The sequence below is a fragment of the Canis lupus genome, chromosome 17 (genome assembly GCF_003254725.2).
Source record: "Canis lupus dingo isolate Sandy chromosome 17, ASM325472v2, whole genome shotgun sequence".
Classification (NCBI taxonomy): Eukaryota; Metazoa; Chordata; class Mammalia; order Carnivora; family Canidae; genus Canis; species Canis lupus.
Window position 1 is genome coordinate 15,741,473 of NC_064259.1, and position 25,962 is coordinate 15,767,434.

A 25,962-nucleotide genomic window follows, 5' to 3' on the forward strand; every position below is an offset into this window, starting at 1 on the left:
GTTCACAAATATTTTCTCCCACTTGTCTTTCCATTTTCTTGATTGTTTCCTTTGCTGTGCAGAGGCTTTTTAGTTTGACACAGTCCCAATGTTTATTTCTGCTTTTGTTACCTATACTTTTGGTATCATACTAAAAAAAATCACTGCCAAGACCAATGTCAAGGAGCTTTTCCCCTATGCTTTCTTCTAACATATTTTCTGCCCCTATGTTTTCTTCTTTTATGACTTCAAGTCTTAAATATAAGTATTTAGTACATTTTGAATTAATTTTATGTGTATTTGTTTATTCTCTTACATGTGGATATCCAATTTTCCTAACATCATTTATTGAAGATACTATTTCTTTCTCCATTGCGTTTTCTTGGAGCCTCTGGCAAAATTAATTGACTATATGTGTGTGTTTATTTCTGGGCTCACTATTCTGTTCCACTGATTTGTATTTGTGCCAGGGCTATACTGTTTTGATTACTAGCTTTGCAATATAGTTTGAAATCAGGAAGCATGGTGCCTTCAGCTTTGTTCTTCTTTCTCAAGATTATTTTGGCTATTTGGTGCCTTTTATGATTCCACACAAGTTTTAGAATTTTTTTTTCTATTTCTGTGAAAAATGCCACAACTGGAATTTTGGTGAAAATCTATACAGGGATTGCACTGAATCTGTAGATCTATAATTGGAAGATAATTAGGGAAGTGAAAAAGGTGGTGGAGATGGCAGTAGAAGATTTCGGAGTGGCTAAAGTATGGAAGCACAGTCTGGCTCACCAAAGACCTGAGCACTGAAAGTGGAAATTGTAAGCAGAGAGGAGTAGGGGTTTCCCTGAGAGACAAGGGTAATCTTTCAGGTGATGCCTTAAAGAGGAGGACACAGGAAGTCTGGCTAGTGACATTACCTAACCATGAACAATTTAAGTACAACAAATGTGTTTTAAGTACAGGTGTATTTTTTCCTAAGTGTTAGCAAAGAGACAGGTTCACAGTGGGTACTCAAAATGATTAAATTAAGTGGAATTGGGGGGGGGGCGAGATTAAATTCCATCCACAAGAGCTGGTATCTGATGTTAAAATCAACTTAAAGTTAACACAGGATTCTGGAAAGCACTAAGATTTCAGGAAGCTGATCTATACTACCATATGTGAGAAGTAAGAGAAGAGGTCAAGAACCAGGGAGTGGAGGGGCGCCTGGGTGGCTCAGTCAGTTAAGTGTCTGACTCTTGATTTGGACTCAGGTCATGATCTCATAGGTTATGAGGTTGAACTCAGCATTGGGCTCTGCACAGGGCATGGAGCCTACTTAAGATTCTCTCTCTCCTTCTTCACTCCCCACCCCTCACCTTCTCCCACTCTGGGACTGCACTCTCTCTCTCAAACAAACAAAGCAAGATCCAGAGAGTTGAGATGTTCAGAGTCAGATGACACACAGAATTTGAGCTATGATTTCAGGAGAGAAAATAAAGGAGAACTATATTTCATATTAACTATAGAACCAAAGAGTATCTATTCTGTATGCATGATGGGTGATTTTATTTCCTAAATTCTGCAATAACTGTATTGTGTCTTAACCATATGCTCCAATTAACAGCCATAATAGGATGTGAATAAAAATAAGAATCACCTCTTAACTGTCACCCACTTCTTCAAATAAAGCAATTCTTGTAAATTTAGCACACCTGCAGATGTTCATAAATGTGTGAAGAAATTCAACTTAGAACAGAAACTTCTTAAAAAAAAAAAAAAAAAAAAAGAACAGAAACTTCTTCTGTTACTTAATAGGGTCAAGTCTTTAAAAGACCAGTTTCCCAGTTTCTAAAAACTGTCAGGAAATACTTCTGAGGATAGACCAAAGGCAACTATTAAAACTGAATAAATATTTAGTAAAAATGTTTCAAGAAGTAACTTGTATGTTTACTATTATTTAGGTGCAATGTTCATATGTATATGCTGACCTATACCTGTGATGAGATTTGGAATGTCAGTATATAATATTCCTATTCACAACTGTTAAGGACTCAATGTTTGTATCTCTTAAAAATCTTTTATTTTTTTAGATTATTTATTTATTTATTCATGAGACACATACACACACACACACACACACACACACACACAGAGAAGCAGAGGGAGAAGCAGGCTCCATGCAGGGAGCCCGATGTGGGACTTGATCCCAGGTCTCTAGGATCAGGTCCTGGGCTGAAGGTGGCGCTAAAATGCTGAGCCACCCACGATGTGGGACTTGATCCCAGGTCTCTAGGATCAGGTCCTGGGCTGAAGGTGGCGCTAAAATGCTGAGCCACCCAGGGCTGCCCCCTTAAAATTCTTATATTGAAGCCCTAATGTGATCACCTCATCACCTCATGTGATGGTTTTGGGAGATAGGACCTTTGGGAGTTAATTAGGATTAAAGTTAGTCATAAGGGTGGAGCCCTAGTAAGGGGGATTAGTGGCCTTATAAGGAGATATCCGAGGTTCCCGGAGCACATGAAATCATTCTCTCTCCTTCTCGGTCATATGAGGACACAAAGAGAATGAAGCCATTTGCAAGCTAGAAGAAGGGCTCTCCAGAATCTAACCATGTTGAAACCCCAATATTGGGCTCAAAGCCTCCAGACTATGAGAAAATAAATCCCTGTTAATCAAACTACCTAATATATAGTTTCTGTTATAAACAATTAAAAAAAGCAATATTTAAATATTAAATTATTTTTAAATTCCATATTTTTAACAGGTTTTGTTAAGAATGGTTTTAGATTTATAGAAAATTTGAACAGATTAGTACAGAAAGTTCCCATATCACCTGCTCCTTTCTCCTTCCCTATCCACACATGGTTTCCCCTATTAGTAGATGCTCAGTAAGATGCTCATACCATGGGAGAGGCATACCAGAACCAGGAGCAAACTAGAGCCATAGCCACCTCTCTCCCATCTCAAATTAACTAAGGGTCATGCTTGGGACAAATGGCTGTTGAATGGAATGCATACAGAGAAGTGAAGTTATATTTTTCTTTTTTAGAGGAATGAGCATGCTGTATTTTCCTACATTAGAGGAAGGTAATTTGCAGCTACCTGGTGCTACTTTCTCCATTTAAAAGCCCCCAGGAGCTTTCTCCCCAGCTCCGAGGTTCCTCCAAGTCTGGTCCTGCCCAGCACTAACACACTAACACACCGACCCACCTATTGAATCTCTCTCCCTGCCATGCTACTTCCTTTGCCTGTTATAACTGTGCACTCACCCCAAACCCCAGATCCAAATTCTACTCAACTATTGAAACCCATCTACTCCACAAAGTCTTCTCAAACCCATACTATGTTCTTTCCTTTGTTCATTCTTCAAATACCCACATGATGAGCAGACTAGAGGTTATCACTTAGTCATTTTCTAAATGTCAGAATAAGAGCCTCTTGAGAGTAAGGATCAGGTCTTATGATGCTTTTTTTTCTCACCACTCCTCTTAGTACAACCCTGGAAAATTAGTGTTTGATCAATAAATATATAGTTGATTGCCAGAAAATGAAAAGGACTCTAAAATCCTAAAATTACCAAAATGTGGCAGCATGGCCCCAATGCCACAAGCAGAGGTTTCCAATGGTGTGACTCTTAACTTTCTAGACACATGAACATCCACTCACTGTAAAGGAAAGCAGGTGTTAATAAAGACATACCGTCTGAGGTTGTAAGAATCTTCTTGCCTTTGGGGACCAAAGCATGTCCAGCATGACTGATAACCCAAACTGGGAAACATCGGTTTACTGAGGAGTACAAAGCCTTTGCAAATGGTACATAAAAGGCAGAAAATCCTGGATTACCTAAGAAGAGAAACACAGACCTTAGTTAACTAAAGCAATAAACTCACATAAGATGTGCAGGGTAGAAAAGAAAGATCTATGTGACCTCACACTTTCTCTTCTACAATATCTACTAACATTTATACATATACTTCAGTTTTAGTATCCTTTATACCTTAAGTCTGGGAATGATCACTAAGAAAATTTCTGCTCCTGCTTTGTTTCTCAACGGTTCAAGATAAATTCTTCCTCCCTATTCCTCAACTTAATAAATGGAACCACCAATCCTAAGCCAAATACTCAGTCCTAACACCAGGAGTCACTTTGGGTTTCTCCCTGTTCTTCACATCCAATTCACCAGTAAGTCCTGTCAACTTTGCTTCTAAAATAGGTCTCACAGGGCACCTGGGTGGCTCAAATGTTAAGTGTTCATCTCTCATGAATACATAAAATACATAAAAATACATAAAATACATAAAATCTTTTAAATAAATAAAGAAATAAAAATAAAATAGATCTCACATCTTATGCATTTCACATCTCCCCATGAGTATTATCACTTGGAGTTTCCTACAGCAGCCTCCTCATGAGCCTTCTATCTACTCTTGTCCCCTGGGACCCATTCTTCAGGGTACCCTGAGAGATACCTTCAAACTTCAAATCAAACCATAGCACTATCCAATTTAAACACCTTTCAGTGGCTTCCCATTATCATTCTTATAGTCTAAAGTCATTAATCCTGCCTCTAAAGCCCTTCGAGATTTTATTGTGCTCAGTTAGCAAGCTGCATGAAAACAAATCAGTGTAAGAATCATTCACAAACAGTACTTTAAGGAGTCTACTGAGGTTTCCTTGTCATTTATCACAAGTACTTATATTGTAAGCAGATGTATAGTTTGAGCTTTTGGGAAAAAGACCACCAACTAATACACATAGATTTTTCTTGTGTATGTCTAGAAGGTATTTTTGACATGGTTTTGCTACAGAGAAATGGAATGAATAATGACCTTTTAGGAAAAGAGTCAATCCAATACATCTTCAGGGGGAAAACACAGTGAAATGGGGTTTTCACCTTGCAATCATCATCTGTATAATGTTTTCACATATACTGGTCCATTTCCATCAATATCAATTTTCCAATCAATTTATTATCTCTTCATGCTATTAGGTTTTCTCCTCTTTGCAATTACATAACATGGTTTTTCTGAACTGATATATAACCTCTGCCACCCTTGTCAAATGACACAGATTTCTTCATTATCTGTATCTTTCAGGCTCCTGGATAGGCAATGTAGCAAAGTGGTTAAGGGCACAGATTCTGGAGCCAACTGTGTGAGGTAGAATCTGGGCTTTGCCACTTATCAGGTGTATGATCTTTGGAAAATCATTTAATTTCTCTGGGCCTTAGCTTCCTCGTCCACAAGATGAGGATAAAATAATTGCACCACCTCGTGTGAGAACTAAATGAATTAGTATGTGTAAAGTACTTAAATACTGCTCAATACACAAGTGCTGTATAAATGTAGCTAGTCAGACTTGTCACGTGTAGCCATGATGGTAATAAGTGGCCTTATCACTCATAGTGCTATTTTGCTTCTGTTGCATTCTATCCTACTGACCCAAGTTCCAAATTCCTTTCTGTAACTGTGCTACTGTCATCTTTGTTACATAGCAAAGAAATTCCTCAAATGCAGTAACCTGCTCTCCAGTCAGCTGCCTGGTCACTGGGCAGCTTGAGAAGGAAGAGAGGTATACAGTACTGGAGCTATAACCTCTGTGGTGGTTGTGGAGAACACGGTTTCATGTTTTATATCTGAATCTTCCATAAGTTTGGAATATTTTTGAGTATACAGTACAAAGTAGCAATCCAACTTCTTTCCAACTGATTAGCCAAGCTTCCCAAGACCATTTATTATATAATCCATTCTTTCTGCATTGATTTGAAACGTCTTTTGAATTTAACACTGAATTCTTACATTAGCTTGCTAATTCTGATTCCAAATAATTCCATCTATTTTTTTCCTTTTCTCTTCTGCCAGCACCATACTGTCTTGATTACCACCTTGGTTTTGTTTGTTGTTTCTAAATGTTTCACTAACTGGCAGGGCAAATCCCTTTTCTTAATTTTTCCCCCTAAATTTTCTAGGCTGGCCTCACATCCTTTAGAATTATTTTCAACAGCTTTCATCTTTAAAAATCTTACTGGAATTCCAACGGAAATTTCATCTCATTTATACATTAATTTAGAAATATTTGATTTTTTTACACATTACTGAGCATAATCTAGGAATGGGTCATGTCTCATATTCAAATGTTTTATGGCTCTCAGCAAAGTTTTACAGTGTTTTTTATATGGCTAGAAAATACTAATAGTTCTCATTTTGTTTTATTTCTTAAAAACTTTTATTTATTTATTCATTCATTCATTCAAGAGAGAGAGAGAGAGAGAGAGCAAGAGCAAGCAGGGGAGGGGCAGAAGGAAAGGGAGAAAGAGTCTTCAGTTGACTCTCCAATCAGTGCGGAGCCTGAAGCAGGGCTCGATCTCATGATCCTGAGATCATGACCTGAGCCGAAATCACAAGTTGGATGCTCAACCAACTGAGCCACCCAGGTGCCCTTAGCCCACATTTTAAAGTGCTGTACCTTATTACACGCCAGGCAGCATTTAAGTGCTTTACACGTATTAGCTCATTCAGTCCTGCCATGAGGTAGTACTATTCTTAGTTCCATTGTATGGACGAGGAAACTGAGGCACAAGGAGGTTAAATAGCTTGCCCAAGATCACAAAGATGAAAAGTGCTCAAAAAATATTTGATGGCTGGAAGAATACACAAAAGAAAAGAGTAATACTGGATTTAAAAAAAGCATACATTACCTGGCTTAGGCTCTTCTGCATATCCTGTTTCAGTTAATCTTACAAAAGGCTCACAAAGTAGCTGGCATTATCATTAGGGGTAAGGCATGGGTAATCACTTGTACAATACTTGGCACATAATAAGTGCTGAATAAATGTTAACTATTATTACATATTTTTTATCGAATAAATTAGAAGTGACGTTCTGTAATTTTAAGGTGTAAAGCATGTTAAAACTCATTTCAGGAAAATTCAGATAACAACTATATGACTCAGATGCAATAATTATGATGAGTTATGATATGAAACTGAAGAGTACTAGCTAGTGAACTGCTATAAAACAATTTTTTCTTCCTATTTCTGGGTTCTGAGTTCTTTCCCTTAATGACTATGAGATCTTAAGCAAATCCCTTGATGCTTTCTTGTTCACCAATTTCTCATCACTAAGTAAATGATAATGTTAACTACTTCATGTTCATTTCATTCTAGTCAGTGCTATAGCTTCTTTTGAATATTCTTCTAGTTATCAATTATTTATTGACTACTTACTATATGGAAGTCATTGTGTCAGGTAAAGGTCTTTTTGTAAGTCATATTCTAGTGGGAAAATATATACAAATAACTAAATAAATAAATAACTCAAGAGTGTGATAACTTCCATGAGGGAAATAAATAGGATAGTGTGATAGAGAAGGGAAGAGATTAAAGTAGTCTGAGAAAAATGTTTGGGGAGGTGGCATTTAGCTAAGATCTGAAAGGTGAAAAATCAACCATGTAAAAATGTGAGGAAAGAGGAGACCAGGACAGGAGAAGACCAGGTGCACAGCCCTCAGCGATGAAGAGCTTGGCTCCTGAAGGAACAGAAGAATATACAATAGCTGGTAAGTAACACAAAGATCCAACTTACAACTGAGATAGAAGTGGAAAATGTAATGCAAACCGTTTAAATGTCATTGCATACTTTGCCACTTAAATAGTATGGCTTATATTATTACACTTTATGAACCATGAAGTTGACTTCTCGGTTAGGAAACCACAAAAAATTGAAAGGGTCTTGTTTATGCAACAAGAATCAGATACACACACATACATTCATGTTATGTATTTTTGTATTTTTAGGTGTAGGGATTTTTGAAAACCTTCCAGTACAAAAATGCCAGTAAAACACTTTATCAAAGGATATTAAAATGTGTTAAAAACACATGCTTGATCAAACATATAGTCAAATCTTGAGCAACATATAACAGAGGCTTCAGTAACAATTTCTAGACCCCAATAAATAGCTCTTCAACATTGCAATTGTAGACTTATGCCTTCTAGTTAATCTTGTAGGGAACAAAAACTGCCACATAGAAAGTTCAGGTGGCATAGCATCTATACAGAAGGCTGTCAGGTGGACAGAACTCTGGGCTTGCCTTTAGAGCCTTGTCTGTTCCATTTCCAATCACTAAACTCCATACAAGACATAATTACATGACTCTATTATACCCAGAGGACCATTTGAGAGTTATAATGACTCAATATGCTCCACAGTGAGTTCTTAAATTGGCTTCCTTTGCTCATTTCTCTATTTAAAGAAAGTCCAAGGATATTGTTACTTAACAAAAACTTTAAAAAAGTTTCACTGTAAAAGAGAAAATAAAAGTCCTTCAATCCTGGATTCTAATAAATCACTTATTATCATTACCAATTTAAAAGTGATAAATTTTGCTAGCTGCAAAAGTAAAATAATATCAAAAGAAATGTATCAGTCTGTCAGAGACAGAGTAAACATGATGTCTTTAGTGGCTTAACAATCCTTGAAATTCTGTCATCCTACTTTTCCCCACAGTATAAATAGGCTCCACCCAAATACAAAATATCTGAATTCCACAAACTAACGAGCAGCACCAGCCTACAGCTCCCATGAATTCCAAGAAAAAGGGCCAAGAGCAGTAATAGAAGAGAAGGGCAAACATAAAAGAACACTAAGAAGCTAAATATCATCTGAAAGTGTCAAAGCACTATAAAACAATGACACCGTAAAACAACAAATGGTTTCAGCTTCTCTTTCCCCACCAGGTCTTCACTGAATGCTCCCTCTATCTACCTCTTCATTGTATGTTGCACCTGGCTCTCCCCATGACAGACTTTTTCTTTTCGAGCCTGAGCAGCAGAGCTGGCACTCTTCTCTAACACCTCTTATGCCCCAAGGAGAGTAAGACTTCTGCAACACAGGACTCCCAGTGCTGAGTGTAAATAAGTGAGCAAACAAGCACCTCTGAATGGGGAAGCACATTAGAGCAATCAGCTCCACCTACTCATCCATTTTATTGTAACAACCTCTTCTCCTCCACTTCCATCTATCAGCTTTTTAATTATCCTCACACATTCCCTGAAAGCCTCGATCCTTAAATGATGGTTTCACTTGCCATTCCAGGTCAGGAGATTTCAAAATCTGGTAGGGTCACTGAGCCAACACCTTTGTCCCATAATCCATTACCTTGATCAAATTCAAAGATCTTCATTAACTTACACAACGAGCTACACCCTAGTTGAATGGTGTGCACATCACAATCCTCTGGAGGGCTTGTTAAAACACATGCCACCTCCAGAGTTTCTGGTTCAGAAGGTCTAGGATGCAGCCCAAGAACCTGCATGTCTCACAAGTTCTTAGATGATACTCCTGGTCTTGACCCCAACTTTAAGAACCACAGTCTTAGATTTTTTTCATTACCCAGAAATGGTTAACATTCAAACCATTCTCACTCTGATGAGCCTTCTACTCTTTCAGACCTCACTCCCAATACACCTGCTATTCCATCACACTGCTGCTCAAAATCTGTCTACTTACTTTTGGTTATCACCCTGCATATCTGCTATTTTCTTTTTTTTCTTTTAAAATTTTATTTATTTATTCATGAGACACAGAGAGAGAGAGAGAGAGAGAGAGAGAGAGAGGCAGAGACACAGGCAGAGGGAGAAGCAGGCTCCCTGCAGGGGGAGCTGATGTGGGACTCCAGGATCACGCCCTGGGCTGAAGCCAGGCACTAAACTGCTGAGCCACCCAGGGATTCCCAATATCTGCTATTTTCAACACTGGCCACTTTCCTTGGGGCCTTTATCTACTCTCTGCCATACTTATTCTCAACAGATCACCTCAACTCTTAATTAGCAGAGAAGACAGAGCTCAGGAGACAGGACTACTTCACTCCCTCTAACATGCCTTCATACTTCTCCATTTCAGTAACTTCACCTCCTTCCTGCTAGTGTCAGATGGTTATCCCATCTCCAGTCTAAGACAACATATCTCCTTAGTTTCTTAATCCTATACTCTGCCATGGTCTCACATTTCTGCTCCACCAAATAGCACATGTCATGCCTATAATTGCAAACTTTCCTCACTGCTGGCAAAGTATATGTATTTTTAATTATAATAGATGCCAACCGACTATTTTCCAAAAAGACTCTTACATCATGGCAGGAGACTCGAAGTTTTATTTCCAGAAGAGGTTAAATGGAAGGGAGATTTTATTTTATTTTTTAAAGATTTTTATTTATTCATGAGAGATACTGAAAGAGAGAGGCAGAGACTTAGGCATGGGGGAAGCAGGCTCCCCACAGGGAGCCCAATGTGGGACTTGATCCTGGACCCCAGGCAGGGGCAATGCTCAACCGCTGAGCCACCCAGGCATCCCGGAAGGGAGGTTTTAGATCAGGAATCTTATGTCAGTTGAGAACAGAAGCACTATACTGAGAAGGGGTTAAGTGTTACTAAACACTGAGACTCCCAACATTCTTTCCCTTGTTCAGCCCTGAACATTAGCAAAGAGGCTTCTATTCCTCAAACTAGATACGGGAAGACTCCTTCCTGGGAAAACTGAATGACTCAAGAAATAGCTGTAGATACTGAAAGCTGGAAATTCTCCAGTGAAATGCTGGGTCCCTACCCAATTACCCTAGCGTGACGATTCCTAGGGTGACTAGCCATCCTGTTTTGCCTAGGACTGTTGTGGTTTTAGTACCGAAAATCGAAAATCATGTGTCCTAGAAAATCTCATCTATGACTATGATGGTTGGTCACTCTAGGCAAACCTGGGAAAAGCCTCATCACTGAAGACAAAGATTCCAATTAGCTGTCTATGTCATCCTCTTTCTTAAAAAAGGGTTTTGTTTTTTTTTTTTTAAGAAAAATGCAAACAAACAGTAAAAATTCTAACAATGCAAGAAGCCAAAGGAAATGATAATGCTCCCATGAGACAAGGAGACTATAATAAAAGAAAAAACAGAGCTTTTAGAATTGAAGTAGATGAGTTTCTGGTTTAAAAGTGTCCACTGAAGCTGATAGCATATGAAAAAACATCTATACCAAGGTGCTTTTGCTGTAAAATTTCAGAATTGTAGAACAAAGGAAAGATCTAAAATATTTTTCCGTGCAGGGGAGCTTCAAACCCAAAAGATGAAAAAATCAGAATGATACTGAGAATTCTCAAAAGCAGTCTTGACCCCTAGAAAACAGCTAAAATGTCCTCCAAATTGTCTGGAAAAATGATCTCCAACCTAGAAGTTTAAGACATTTTCTGACATGATAGATCTTTAAAAGATTACTTCCCATGCACCTCTTCTTAGGAAGTTACTAGAAGATGTGCTTAAGCAATAAACCAAGAAATAAGAAAATATAGGATCCAGAAAATGGAATCTATCAGGAGGAAAATGAAAAGAATCTCCAGGATGGCCTGTGCAGCACACCCACAAAGCAGTCAGTTCAAACTGGAGCCAAAGAACAGAGTTCTGTGAAGGATATCTCCAAAGAAAGAAAAAACCAAAATCTGATTGATTACTCAAACACAGTAGGAGGATTTAAGATAAATGATTTAAAAATAGAAAACTAAGCAAATAAGACAATCATTAACCCAGGGAGAACAAATAAGAAAAAAATGTACAAGAAAAGAAATGTGGGGCACCTGGGTGGCTCAGTCGGTTAAGCATCTGCCTTCGGCTCAGGTCATGATCCCAGGATCCTGAGATCAAGCCCCCATTGGGCTCTCTGCTCAGGGGGGAGCCTGCTTCTCCCTCTCTTCCCTGATCGTGCTCTCTCACTATCTCTGTTTCTCTCTCTTAAATAAATAAATAACATCTTAGAAAAAAAAAAAAAAGAAATGCAGCCATAATACCCCATTGGCTTAGCTATACATGATATGATACATATTTACAGTTTCGCTTTTAATCTTTAAGGCTGATATATGTTTGTGTGTGTGTGTGTGTGTTCTCTCATATATATATAGTATGTATATATATATATATATATACATACTATATATATACACATAATGTAATATACACATATTCTAACTCACAATTTCAGAACTTTGAATACCTACAATCAAGCATCCACCTCTAACACTCTTTTGATAGTGATCTAGCAAAAGTCACAAACGACTCAGTTGTCGAATCTCAGGACAAATAAACACAGTAACTTATAATCATCTTGGAATGATACAGAAAAAACTGTTAAAAAAACTGTCAAAAACTTGATAGTTCTAATCATTCTAAATATTAAGAAAATTAAAAAAGTGGATCAAAAAACTATATGTATAGTATACTTCCAATTATAACTTAATATATATATATTAGACAATGAAATATACATAATAAAAATGCATAGAAGAAAAACAAAAAGCCCAGCCACTAAAGGACTAAAGGTGGTTGTTATCAATGGCTTGAGTGATTTTATTTTCTTTCACAAAGTTTTTCATATTTATCAATTTCTCCTAAAAATCTGCAAAAGTTATTATAAGTATCCGTAGAAAGACTCCTCAACCAGAATTTTCAACTTACCTGTAATAACAAAAATAAGCAGCTTAGGCCTGTTGGCTCTTGGCTCATTGAAAAGGTTAGTCCAGGGCCCACATTTTAGAACCTGGGTTTCAACTCCACAACATAAAATGAATTCCTCATGCACAGGAACTTCTTCCTTGATTTCTGAGTCCATTTCTAAATAAGAGGAGAAAAACAATATAGTGAGTTGCTAAAAATGTAAAAATTTGAGCAAAAGGCAATATTCAAGAATTTTTAAAAAGGCAAATTTCAATCAATACACACAAATACAGGAGATGTAGGACTAGTCAACTATTCTGGATCACACAAAATTAAAACAAACCACAAAAGGAAGGAAAAAATGTGCACATGTCTTCTAGTGAAGTGAAAGACTACACAGGAGTGTGAGTCAAGATTAGATTGGCCAGGGATGTTGCCTAACATTCTATGGTTCCTAGGATAGCATTTGCAACAAAGAATTAACTAGCTCAAAAAGTCAAAGGTGCCAAGATTGAAAAAATACCCCACTCCAGTGCTAGGTGCCTATAGGGTACAGCTTTCTCCAGCACTGGGCTGGCTGCTATGTGTTTCTTCTTTTTCTAGCTCTCTATTCTGGCAGCAACAGCAACAATATATCAGGAGTCCTAGATAGCAAAGGTATGTACCTCAGACCAGGTGGCTGCTCCCTGCACCCTCTCCTCAGCCCACAGGCACACTAAAGAACCAGCCATCTGACCTTTGTCCCATACAGTAGCCTGGAGCTTCCCTGCCCAATAGAGCTCTGAGTTGCTTAAGAGGGATGCTTCTCCAATATTCCATTCTAGCAGTACCCAGAGCAGTGCCCCAACTTTCTCTGAACCTGCCAACCAGCCTCAACTCACCTGAATCCCAGAGCTTTTTACTGAGGACCTTCCAACACAGACACCACACATGCCAGACCTCACATCTGCACCAGCCCTGACTCACTCTGCACACGTCCCACCAGTTTTGGTTTACCTGCTGACATAGTGACCGTTGACCAGCTTTGACCCAGGCAACCATCCAGTTTCTCTACCACACACCTGCAGCCACACCTTCTACAACAAGATCTAAACCCACACTCACAGTTTGTTTTTTCTTGGATACTTCCCCTCAGCCCTAGAGTATCTTTAGAATTTTATTTAGTAACTTGAGAGTTTTTTTTTCTTCCACAGTCTAATAATTCCTTATGTTTATTATTTAAGTTACTGAGTGATTTCTGTCTCCTGAATGGATCTAGACTGACCTATCCTTCATTGTCTATACAAATCATTTCTCCTCAAATCTTTCTCAACTTAGATGTGGCTCAAATTCTACTTCCTACTTGAGGTCTTCCCTGAACATCTCTAAAGGAAATCTCCTTTTCCTCTAAACTTGTAGCACCTGTCATTATCATAAGTCAACAGTGGTAGAGGTAGCCAGTTCAACTTCACCTAGTAATCTGTACACTTGTTTTTCAAGTCATGCCACACTCACAGCACAACAGCCAAGTCCACTAAAAGCACCACCCATTCCTCCCTTGATTGATACCCACCTTAAGGTAAACCTAATGGTAGCAGCTAAGATGTAGTGAAATCAGAGATTCCACACTGATGGTAATAGTGCGAATCCCCTTTGGGAGGCAATCTAGCACAATGGGGCAACATCTGTAAGGCATGAACTTTGACTCAGCAATTTTGGGGAAACAATTCTAAAAAGGAAATCTAAAATATTTTTCAAAGAATAAATGCATGGAATGCTGTTTACAACACTGAAGAGCTGAAGAACTTCAATGGTCACTTATGGGAGACTGGTTATGTAAATTATGATAATCCACTATGCAGCCACTAAGAATGATATATATGACTCAACATTAAGGGGAATGATTAGATAAATTATAAATCAATCTTCTGATCACTATTACATTCCATCAAAACTGCCCAGCTCTGCTAAATGGCTATAATTAACCCACCTACAATCTAACATTTCTGAAATCTCACTTCTCTAGTCAGATATTATGTTACCTCTTTCATTTTCTTCACTTATGCCTTTATTATTTTTACCTTTATTTTATTGGATTTAGAAATGAAGAAGAAACAAACATATTTCAATCTCCATGTGTGATCAAAAGCCTAAAACTCTCTTAAATAAAACTACTTAGAAAATAAAAAAATTCTCACTCAAAAGTGGGGAACTCCTCTTCATTCAAAATAAATGGACTAAAATAAAAGTATCATCTTCTTCAGGACTGATTTTTAATTCACCAATAAATGTCACTGTAATCTCTTAAACTGTCACAAGACATAGTGTATTGATAAAGGTCTTATGATGTCATTTGTAAAATGTTGGAAACAATATTAGATTTAGTTGTTCTATACTGCATGACAGTAGAGCACCATCAGAAGAGACACTGGCTAAACTGAATACTTATACCAGAAAAGAATCCAAAGTTATTAACTATATTTAACTTATAAATACTTAACTTTAAGCAAATGATATCTTGGGAGTTTGATTAGCCACAGAATTAATGAGAATTCAAAGACATGAAACTCAAACACAGTCTATAAAATTTGGAAAACAAACAAAAGAATAACTATACCTCTGAAATACCTCAAATAAAATACAACTAAGAAACATGGAGTAAACCTGTATATTATAAAACATCTTTTTATTTTACTTCACTCTTATGTTTCTGAACCCCACACTGCCCAAACATTAACAAACAAAGGCAGAGGAAACCTTAAAGTATGAGAATTAAAATCCTTCCTTACCTTATTCCAAGGTAATTCAGTGTGCAAACACGTGTCCCATTAAGAAGGGACAATGTGTTCTATTTATAAAATAGTAGAGGCTGATGGCCCCACCCACAGTCACAGCCTACAAGCAATCTCGAATGAAATGAGTTTTGATAAACATCAAGACAGGCTGGATAAAAACCAAGTGTGGATACAATGTGTACAACTTAGGCAAGCTTTATCTAAATGTATGTGTTCTTTGGCTTAGATTAATGACTTTAATTTTATTTAGTAAAAATTTTTTTCCAATTAAATCTTACAAAAACCAAGACAATACGTAAAACAGAAAAGCAACATCTGAGCAGTACAAATTTTAGAGGTTCAAATTTATAATATTGATTATAAAGTTAGCCAGTGAGAACAATGAGGCTATACTAATGAACAAAAATATTTGGAAGTGGATTTATAAATGAGTCTCATTTAGCTTTAGCATCCAAATCCAAATAATGTTTGCATTTTATTTTGTCTACTCGATAAGAATTCTGCTTTATTCATCCATGTAAGAACTGCAAATGATACAGATTCATTTTTTTATTTTTTTAAATTTTTTTAAATTTTTATTTATTTATGATAGTCACACAGAGAGAAAGAGAGAGAGGCAGAGACACAGGCAGAGGGAGAAGCAGGCTCCATGCACCGGGAGCCCGATGTGGGATTCGATCCCGGGTCTCCAGGATCGCGCCCTGGGCCAAAGGCAGGCGCCAAACCGCTGTGCCACCCAGGGATCCCCAAATGATACAGATTAAAAAAAAAAAACTTGGTAATACAAATCAAAACCACAATGATATACCACTTCACACCAGTCAAAATGGCTAAAATTAACAAGCCAGGAAACAACAGATGTTGGTGAGGTAGTGGAGAAGGGGGACTCTCCTGCACTGTTGGTGGGAATGCAAACTGGTGCAGCTACTCTGGAAACAGTGTGGATGTTCCTCAAAAAGTTAAAAATAGAACCACACTAGGACCCAGCAATTACACTGGGTAATTACCCAAGTAGGTGTTTACCCAAAGAATATAAAAATACTGATTCGAAGGGGCACATGCAACTAGATGTTTATAGCAGCATTATCAGCGATAGCCAAATTATAGAGAGAGCCCAAATGTCCATCAACAGATGGATGGATTAAAGAATAGGTGGTGTATATACACAATAGAATATTACTCAGCCATCAAAAGAATGAAATCTTGTCATGTGCAACAACATGGATGGAGCTGTATTATGCTAAGTAGTCAGTCAGAGAAAGATAAATACCATACGATTTTACTCATATGTGGAATTTACAAAACAAAACAGATGAACATAAGGGAAGGGGATTAGAAAAAGAGAGGGTCTTTTAACAAGAGAGAACAGTTGATTAAAGGAGGTGGGTGGGGGATGGGCTAGATGGGTGATGGGTATTAAGGAGAGCACTCGTTGTGATGAGTGCCGGGTGTTGTATGTAAGTGATGAATCACTAAATTCTACTCCTGAAAATACTGCACTATATGTTAACTAAATGGAAACTAAATAAAAACTTGAAACAAACAAAAAACCACAAACTTGTGTTGTAGTCATCAATTAAATTACATTACCTTTGAAATATAGTGAGATGATTTTCTTTCAAAGTTAAAACCCTAACAATGCGTAACAATAACTTGTACTACTTATCATATATACAAACAAGCCAGCTAAGAAGCTCCTAAGCTTTTTCAAATGATAAAATCTTTATACAAGTTGTAGGCTGTGTTATTGCCCAACAACTACACAGAGCAGAGCATATACTTTGCATGTGTCTGAGCTCTGACTGGCAGTTAGTTAATGCTTTTTCTGGGCACTAATACTAAAATTACTTGTGAAATGTTTAGTGACTGAGCAAATGAAAATTAAATTTTTAAAGTCCCAGGGACAAGATACTGAATTTGTAATTATTTTCAAAACACAATATAAGAAGTAAACATATGTACAAAAAAAGCAGCAGCAGCTTTATTTAAAGTTCTATAGGTTTTTAGTTACTCTAGTAGCAAACATTAACATGCTGGTGATCTCTAAATCTCATGAATCTGGGAGTTGTTTTAAATTAGACTTTTTTTTTGTTTTTTTAAATTTAAAATGTACACTAAAATTAAGTTCAATCCTATGTTAGCAAGGAAACACTAGCTTGTTGTTTCAAATTGTTCCACTAAGAACAAAAAATTGTTCTTAGTGGAACAATTTGAAAAGCCAGAAAATATTGAAAAAAAAACCTGTTAAAAAATCAGTAATCAATAAAAGAACCATTCAAGAATGTGAAATAAGATAGGAAAGAGAGAATACATTTAATATGAAAATGAGAGGAAAGCAGAGAAGTAACTCAGAACAGGTATAACAAATACATTTTAAAACGATAGTAAAATTACATAGTTAAACACAAATATGTCAGTAATATATTAAGTGAAAATATATCAGTAATAAATTAAATGTAAATAGACCAATTATGCTAATTAGATAAAGGCAAATATGATCAGATTGGATAAAAATAAAACATGTAACTGTATGCTTATAAATGATATACATTAAGAATAAAGATACATAAGGAACAAAAGTGAAAGGATGGATATAATTTACCACAGATATACTAATCAAAGAAGAGGTGGTATACTTATACTGAGATCAGATTTAAAAAGTAAACTTTAAAGTAAAAAGTATATGAGAGATAAACAGGAGCATTTCAAAAAGTCAATCCACGAGGAGACCATAACAATTTTAAATAAACATGGACTTAAAATTTTAGCCCCCAGAGATAAATTAAAAATTGACAAATGTAAAAGGAGAAATAAAGATCACAATCATGGAAGTGGTCTTGGAAGTGGAAGATTCTGACATACTTCAGTATCTGATATACAAAACCAAGAAAAGTCAATGAAAATAAAGAAAATTTGAATAATGCAATTGTTTATACGAACACAATGAACATTATTTACATGTGTAGAATTCTATACCATATAATGGTAAAATGCACATCCTTTTCAAGTGTTCATAGAACATAAACTGACCATATACTGAGCCATATATCAAGTCTCAACAAATTTCCAAAAAGTGAAATAATATAATAGAGTATATTTTTAACCACAGTAGAATTAAGCTATAAAATTAAAAAAAAATAAGAAAATCCCCCAAATTTTGGAAATTTAGCAATAAACCACCAAATAACTCACGAGTAAGAGAAGAATTCACAACATAATTGACAACCAAATAATAATGAAATAAATAATGAAAAAGATATATCAAAATGAATTGGATGCAGAAAAAGGTATGACTGCAGAAAATTTAAAGTCTTAAAACGCTTTCTAAAATATCAGAAAAAAGGGCTGGAAATCAAAGATCTAAACATCTATCTTAATTAGTCAGAAAAACTAAATGCATCCAAATAAAGAAAAATAGAGAAAAGTAAGTAATAAAGAATAAAAATTAGTAGAAAAAAGTTTACATTTGAGAGGATTAACAATGCCTGAAATCTAGGCTTTGAAAAGACCTATAAACAACTTCCTGAAAAGACTCATCAAAAAAAAGGGCACAAATATCCATTCAGATGTGAAGAGGATATCACTCTAGATTCTATGGATATTAAAAAGATAATAAAAGAAGTATCATAGAAGAACTTTATGGCAATAAATTTGATATGTGCAAATTCCAAGGCAAATGCAAAAAGGCTAGAAGACTTTTAACAGTCCAATAGCTACTAAAAACATTGAATAATTTCAGGTACAGATGAGAGTCAACACTTAAGGAAGAAATAACACCAATCTTACAAAGTTGTCCAGAAAATAGAAAAAGATGGACCTCTTCCCAATTCATTTTATGAGTCTTGCGAACCTTGATATCAATACCTGACAAAGACATCATATCAAAGGAAAATTACAGGCCAATCTCTCCATGAACAGAGATGCAAAAACTCCACTGAAAATACTGCAGGCAAAATCCAGTGATACATATGACCAAATTGTGTCTATATCAGAAATGTACGACTGTTTAAACATTCAAAATTTGGTCAATTTATCACATTAATAAAGGAGAAAACCATATAATTGTCTCAACTAATGAATGAAATGAAAAAACATCTGATTATATCCAATAAAGAATCATGAAAAATCCCTTTAAGAAAAGAAGAGTCCAAGATGGCAGAAGAGTAGAAGACCTTAGTTTTGTCTAGTCCCAGGAATTCATCTAGATAACTATCAAATCATTCTGGACATCTGTAAACTCAACCAGAGATCTAAGAAAAGAATAGCTGCAACTCTACAAATAGAAAAGCAACCACTTTCTGCAAGGTAGGCGGTGCAAAGTAGTGAATCCCAGGTGGTATATAGGAAGAGAGATCACAGGGAGAGGGAGACGACTTCAGTAGTCAGCACCAGAAAGTGATATAGCAGTGGAGTGTAAAATCAGAACATTTAGGGGTCTGCTCCAGTGAGGGAAGACCTGGCCAGAAAGGTGCTCAGGTGGGTGGGGTGGAATCTTAGATGCGACAGTGTGGTCTCAGGATCACAGGAAGACAAGAGGTGCCTGAGTGTGGCAGAGTTTCCAGGCATGAGTTTCAGGCTGCAATCAGCGAGCCCAGGAGTGGGCTCTCAGCTTGAGGTTACCATGGACCATGAACCCCAGAATGGTTGGGTGACTGCTCCCAAGCAGGGGCCCAGCAAGTGGCAGAACCATCATGAGACCCTTCCTTGCCCAATAGGAGTGGCACAGGTGTGAGCCACAGGAGTCTGCAGGGTTTGGTGACTCAAAATAGGCTCATATGCCTGAGACAGAAATGCTCAGTTACAGGCTAGGTCAGCATGGAGTGCGGACAGAGACCAGGGAGACAGGCATGACGAACTGCTTTTCCTCGAGGGTGTACTGAGGAGGGGGGCCCCAGGCTTTCAGATCCAGTGTTGGAGAATGGGAGGCTACCATTTTCACTCTCATCCTCTAAGGTGGCAGAGAAAGCATTCGGGGAACCAAAGCCATGTATTGTAATCCATAGAGCAATCTGGAACAGATTACTTATCCTAGCCCTGGGAAGGGCGGTGCAATTGTGCCTGGGACAAATCCACCTGAGAATCAGTGGAACAGGTCCTTCCCCCAGAAGATCAACAGGAACATCCAGTCAAGACCAAATCTACTGATACAGAGAACTGCAAAACACCAGCACTAGGGCAGAACAGCATATAGAATTCATGTTTTTTTTTCCCCCATGATTCTCTAGTCTTTCAATCTTAATTTTTTTCTCTTCCCTTTTTCAACAAATTTATTTGATCAATTCTTTTTTAAAAATCTTTTTTAATTTTTATTTTTACAGTGACATTCTATTCTTCCATTATATTTAATTTTATTTCTGTACACATATAAGTTTTTATTTCTTTACAATAAGTCTAGTCTTCTAACAAATGGACCAAAATACACACAGGATCCAGCACATTGCTCTGTTCTGACCATCCGTCTGATTATATTCTCTTTTTCTCTCTCTTTTTCTTTTGGTTTTGGGGCTCTTCTGACTTGTTAAGTATATATTTCTCTGGGATTGTTGTTGCCATTTCAGTATTTTGTTGTCTCATTCGTCTATTCTTCTATGGACAGAATGACAAGACAGAAAAACTCACCTGAAAAGAGAGTAAGAGCAGTACTGACTGCCAGGGATCTAGTCAGCATGGACATAAATAAATGTTGGAACTAGAGTTCAAAATAACAGTTAAAAAATACTAGCTGGGCTTCAAAAAAGCAGAGAAGACACTAGAGAATCCTTTTCTGAAAAGAACCTTAATCCAGTTGAAATCAAAAAGGCTATTAATGAGATGGAATACATAATGGAGGCTCTAACTGCTAGGATATAATAAAGCAGGAAACAGAATTAGTGATATAGAAGACAAAATGATGGAGAATAAAGAAGTTGAAAAAAAGAGAGATAAACAACTATTGGATCATGAGGGGAGAATTCAAAGATAAGTGATACCATAAAGTGAGACAATATTAAAATAATTGGTATTCTGGAAGGGGGGGTGCAGAAGGTATGCTGGAGCAAATTATAGTGGAGAACATCCCTAGTCTAAGGAAGGAAACAGGCATTCAAGTCCAGGAGGCACAGAGAAATCAATAAAAATAGTTTCACACCCCAACATATAATAGTGAAACTTGCAAATCTCAGAAACAAAGAGAAAATTCTAAAGGCAGTTTGGGACAAGAGGTCTGTAAACTACATGGGTAGAAACAGTAGACTAGCAGTAGACCTATCCACAGACACCTGGCAGGCCAGAAAGGACTGGTATATTCAGTGTGCTAAATGAGAAAAATATGCAGCCAAGAATACTTTATCCAGCTAGGATGTCATTCACAATAGGAGAGATAAAAAGTTTCCAGGACAAACAGAAACTAAAAGAATTTGTGGCCCAAAAATAACAGAGACCAGAAAGGAACAGAGACAATACACAGAAACAGTGACTTTACAGGTCATACAATGGTACTAAATTAATATCTTTCAATAATTACTCTGAATATAAATGGGCTAAATGCCCCAATCAAAACTTACACAGGGTATCAGATTAGATAAAAAAGATCCATTGATATGCTGTCTGCAAGAAACTCATTTTAGACCCAAAGACACCAGGTTGAAAGTGAGGGGGTGGAAAAGCAGTTATGCTTTAAGAAATTTTTTTTTGAAGATTTTATTTACTTATTCCTGGGAGATACAGAGAGGCAGAGACATAGGCAGAGGGAGAAGCAAGTTTGCTGTGGGTAGCCTGAGGTCTAACTTGATCCTAGGACCCTGGTATCATAACCTGAGACAAAGGCAAATGCTCAACCCCTGAGCCATCCAGATGCCCTCATCATGCTAACAGATATCAAAAGAAAGTTGAGGTGGCAATCCTTATATCAGACAAATTAGATTTTAAACCAAAGACTGTAAGAAAAGATAAGAAAGGACATTATGTTGTAATTAAAGGGTCCACCCAACAATATCTAACAATTGTAAATATTTATGCCCCTAACATGGGAACAGCCATTTATACAAGCCAATTAATAACAAAATTAAAGAAACACATCATCATCATCATCATAGTAGAGGACTTTAACACCCCACTCATTGCAATGGACAGATAATCTAAGCAGAAGATCAGTAAGGAAACAAGGGTTTTGAACGACACACTGGACCAGAGGGACTTCACAGATATATTTAGAGCGTTCCATCCTAAATCAACAGAACATTCTTCTCGAGTACACATGGAACATTCCAGAATAGATCACATACTGGGTCACAAATCAAGTCTCAAACAGTACCAAAAGACTGGGATCATTCCCTGCATATTTTCAGACCACAATGCTTTGAAATTGGAACTCAATCACAAGAGGGAATTTGGAAAGAACTCAAATACAAGGAGGCTAAAGAGCATCCTACTAAAGAATGAATGGGTCAACCAGAAAATTAAAGAATTTTAAAAATCCATGGAAACAAATGAAAATTAAAACACAAGTGTTCAAAACCTTTGGGATGCAGCAAAGGAGGTCCTAAGAGGGGAGTGCATAGCAATACAAGCTTTTCTGAAGAAACTTAAAGGTCTCAAATACACATCCTATCTTTACACATAAAGGAGCTGGAGGAAAAACAGCAAATAAAGGCTAAACCCAGCAGGAGAAGAGAATTAATAAAGATTAGAGCAGAAATGAATGAAATAGAAACCAAAAGAACAGTAGAACAGATGAACTAAACCAGGAGCTGGTTCTCTGAAAGAATTAATAAGTTGATAAACCGCTGGCCAAACTTACCAAAAAGAAAAGAGCAAAGACTCATATAAAATCATGAATGAAAGAGAAGAGTTCATAACTAACACTGAAGAAATATAATCAATTATAAGAACATATTATGAGGGGTGCCTGGGTGGCTCAGTGGTTGAGTGTCTGCCTTTGTCTCAGGTCGTGATCCTGGGGTCCTGGGATCAAGTTCTGCATCAGGCTCCCAACAGGGAGCCTGCTTCTCCATCTGTCTCTGCCTCTCTCTCTGTGTCTCTCATGAATAAATAAAATCTTAAAAAAATATTACGAGCAACTATATGCCAACAGATTAAGCAATATAGAAGAAATGGATGTATTCCTAGAGATGTATAAACTACCAAAACTGAAACAGGAAGAAATAGAAAGCCTAAAGAGACCCATAACCAGCAAGGAAATTGAAGCAGTAATCAAAAATCTCCCAACAAACAAGAGTCCAGGGCCAGATGGCTTCCTAGGGGAATTCTACCAAACATTTAAAGAAGAACTAATACCCATTCTTTTGAAGCTGTTTCAAAAAATAGAAATGGAAGGAAAACTTCCAAACTCTTTCCACGAGGCCAGCATTACCTTGATCCCAAAACTAGACAAAGACCCCACTACAAGGAGAATTACAGACCAATTTCCCTGATGAACATGGATGCCAAAATTCTCACCAAAATACTAGCCAATAGGATCCAACAGTCCATTAAAAAGATCATTCACCACGACCAAGTGGGATTTATAACAGGGCTGCAAGTGTGGTTCAACATCTGCAAATCAACGTGATACACTACATTAATAAAAAAAAGGAAAAGATCCTCTTGATAGATGCAGAAAAAGCATTTGACAAAGTATAGCACCCTTTCTTGATTAAACTCTTCACAGTGTAGGGATGGAAAGAACATACCTCAATACCATAAAAGCCATATATGAAATGCCCACAGTAAATATTTCTCAATGGGGAAAAACTGACAGCTTTTCTCCTAAGTTCAGAAACAGGGATGTCTACTCATCACTCCTGTTCAACACAGTATTAGAAGTTCTAGCCTCAGTAATCAGACAACAAAAAGAAATAAAAGTCACCCAAATTGGCAAAGAAGTCAAACACTTACTCTTTGCAGATGACATGATACTCTATATGAAAAACCTGAAAGATGCCTCCCCAAAATTGCTCAAACTCATACAGGAATTCAGCAAAGTGGCAAGATATAAAAATTAATGCACAGAAACCAGTTTCATTTCTATATACTAACAATGAGAAAGAAAGAGAAATTAAGGAATCTATCCTATTTACAATTGCATCAAAAGCTATACGATACCTAGGAATAAACCTAGTCAAAGAGGCAAAGGATCTGTATTCAGAAAACTATAGAACGCTCATGAAAGAAATTGAGGAAGACACAAAAGAATGGAAAAACACTTCATGCTCATGGATTGTAAGAACATATACTGTCAACGCTCTTACACTGCTGTTGGGAATGCAAGCTGGTGTAGCCACTCTGGAAAATGGTATGGAGGTTCCTCGAGAAGTTAAAAATAGAGCTACCCTATGACCCAACAATTACAGTACTAGGTATTTACCCCAAAGATACAAACGTAGTGATCTGAAGGGGTACCTGCACCCCATTGTTTATAGCAGCAATGTCCACAATAGCTAAACTATGGAAAGAGCCCAGATGCCCATCAACAGAGGAATGGATAAAGATGTGAGATCTATATATTATACATATATAATATATATAATATATGGAATATATGGAATTATATATATGAATTATATATAATGGAATATTACTCAGCCATTAGAAAAAATGAAATTTTACCATTTACATTGACATGGATAGAACTGGAGGGTATTATGCTGAGTGAAATAAGTTAGTCAGAGAAAAGAATTATCATATGGTTTCACTCATATGTAGAAGAAACGAAACAGCACAGAGGATCATAAGGGAAGCAAGTGAAAACGCAATGGAAAAAAATCCGAAAGGGAGACAAACCATGAGCAAACCTTAACTATAGGAAACAAAGCAACGGTTGCTGGAGGGAAGGTAGGGGGATGGGTAACTGGGTGATGGGCACTAAGGAGGGCACATGATCTGATAAGCACTGGGAGTTACATGTGATTGATTTATTACTGAACTGTACATCTGAAACTAATGATGTAGTGTATGTGGGTTAATTGAGTTTAGATTAAAAATGGGGAAGGATTTGATTAATGTAGTTTTTTTTTTTTTACATTTTTAATGTAGTTCTTTTAAAAAGATTGTGAAAGACAAAAAAAAAAAAAAAGAAGAAGACTACACTAGAGTTTGGAAACTATCAAAATAACCTAAGCAAGAAGTAAGGGTGGGAATAAAGGAGTGAATGTGAGACTCAAGTCTTAGTAATGATTCTCTATGAGAAGCTAGGGAAGGGCAAATCACAAAGATGACTTAAATTCTATGCTAAGATGAGGAGAATGGAAGTACTACTCACATAAAGAGGAACTACCAGGGAAGGGAAGTTAGTTGGAGGAAAGGAAGTTGATTGAGTTACAAATATTCTAAGTTTCAAGAAAATAAGGGACAAGAGCAGAAGACAGTAGGAGCTACAGAACCAAAGCTCCAGAAGGTCTCAGTAGAGATATGATTTGCCCAGCTCCTTCTTAAAGAGCTCCCTTACCTTGGCTTCACTGATACCTCCCCGTCCTCATTGAGACATTTTCCTCCCCCATTCCCTATATCCAAAGGTTCTGCCCAGGGTAGAACCTTCTCCCTTTAAGTGCTAACTACTGAGCACTTTTATCTGGGTGCCTCCCTGATATATCAACCTTTCATAAGTGCCAAAAATACAAATCACTTTATTTCAAAAATCAACTCTACAGACCCTATACCCTGACTTCTCTGTTGCCATACAGAGTACCATTATTCACCCAGTCACCTAACTCAAAAGATTCTTTGACGGCTCCTGCTGGAATTTGGAGGTGGGGATACCGTGGCGAGGGATATCCCTGGGCA

The 25,962-nt window shown here is 37.1% G+C and overlaps 1 protein-coding gene across 6 annotated transcripts in view; it reads right to left on the bottom strand.

The window, feature by feature from the left end:
- The window catches only part of LDAH (lipid droplet associated hydrolase), a 104,830-nt gene that overhangs the window by 70,848 nt on the left and 8,020 nt on the right, over positions 1 to 25,962 (bottom strand). For 4 of the 6 annotated variants that reach the window (XM_025454551.3, XM_025454552.3, XM_025454554.3 and 1 more), the window contains 2 exons: positions 12,452 to 12,607; positions 3,658 to 3,801 (listed from right to left, as the gene is read on the bottom strand). In XM_025454551.3, coding sequence (XP_025310336.1) covers positions 3,658 to 3,801; positions 12,452 to 12,605 — 298 coding nt within the window. In that variant the 5' untranslated portion in view covers positions 12,606 to 12,607. Of the gene's footprint in view, positions 1 to 3,657; positions 3,802 to 12,451; positions 12,608 to 13,311; positions 13,401 to 25,962 lie in introns of those variants that run through there. The other 2 variants (XR_004806449.2, XM_035701052.2) reach the window with 2 other exon arrangements.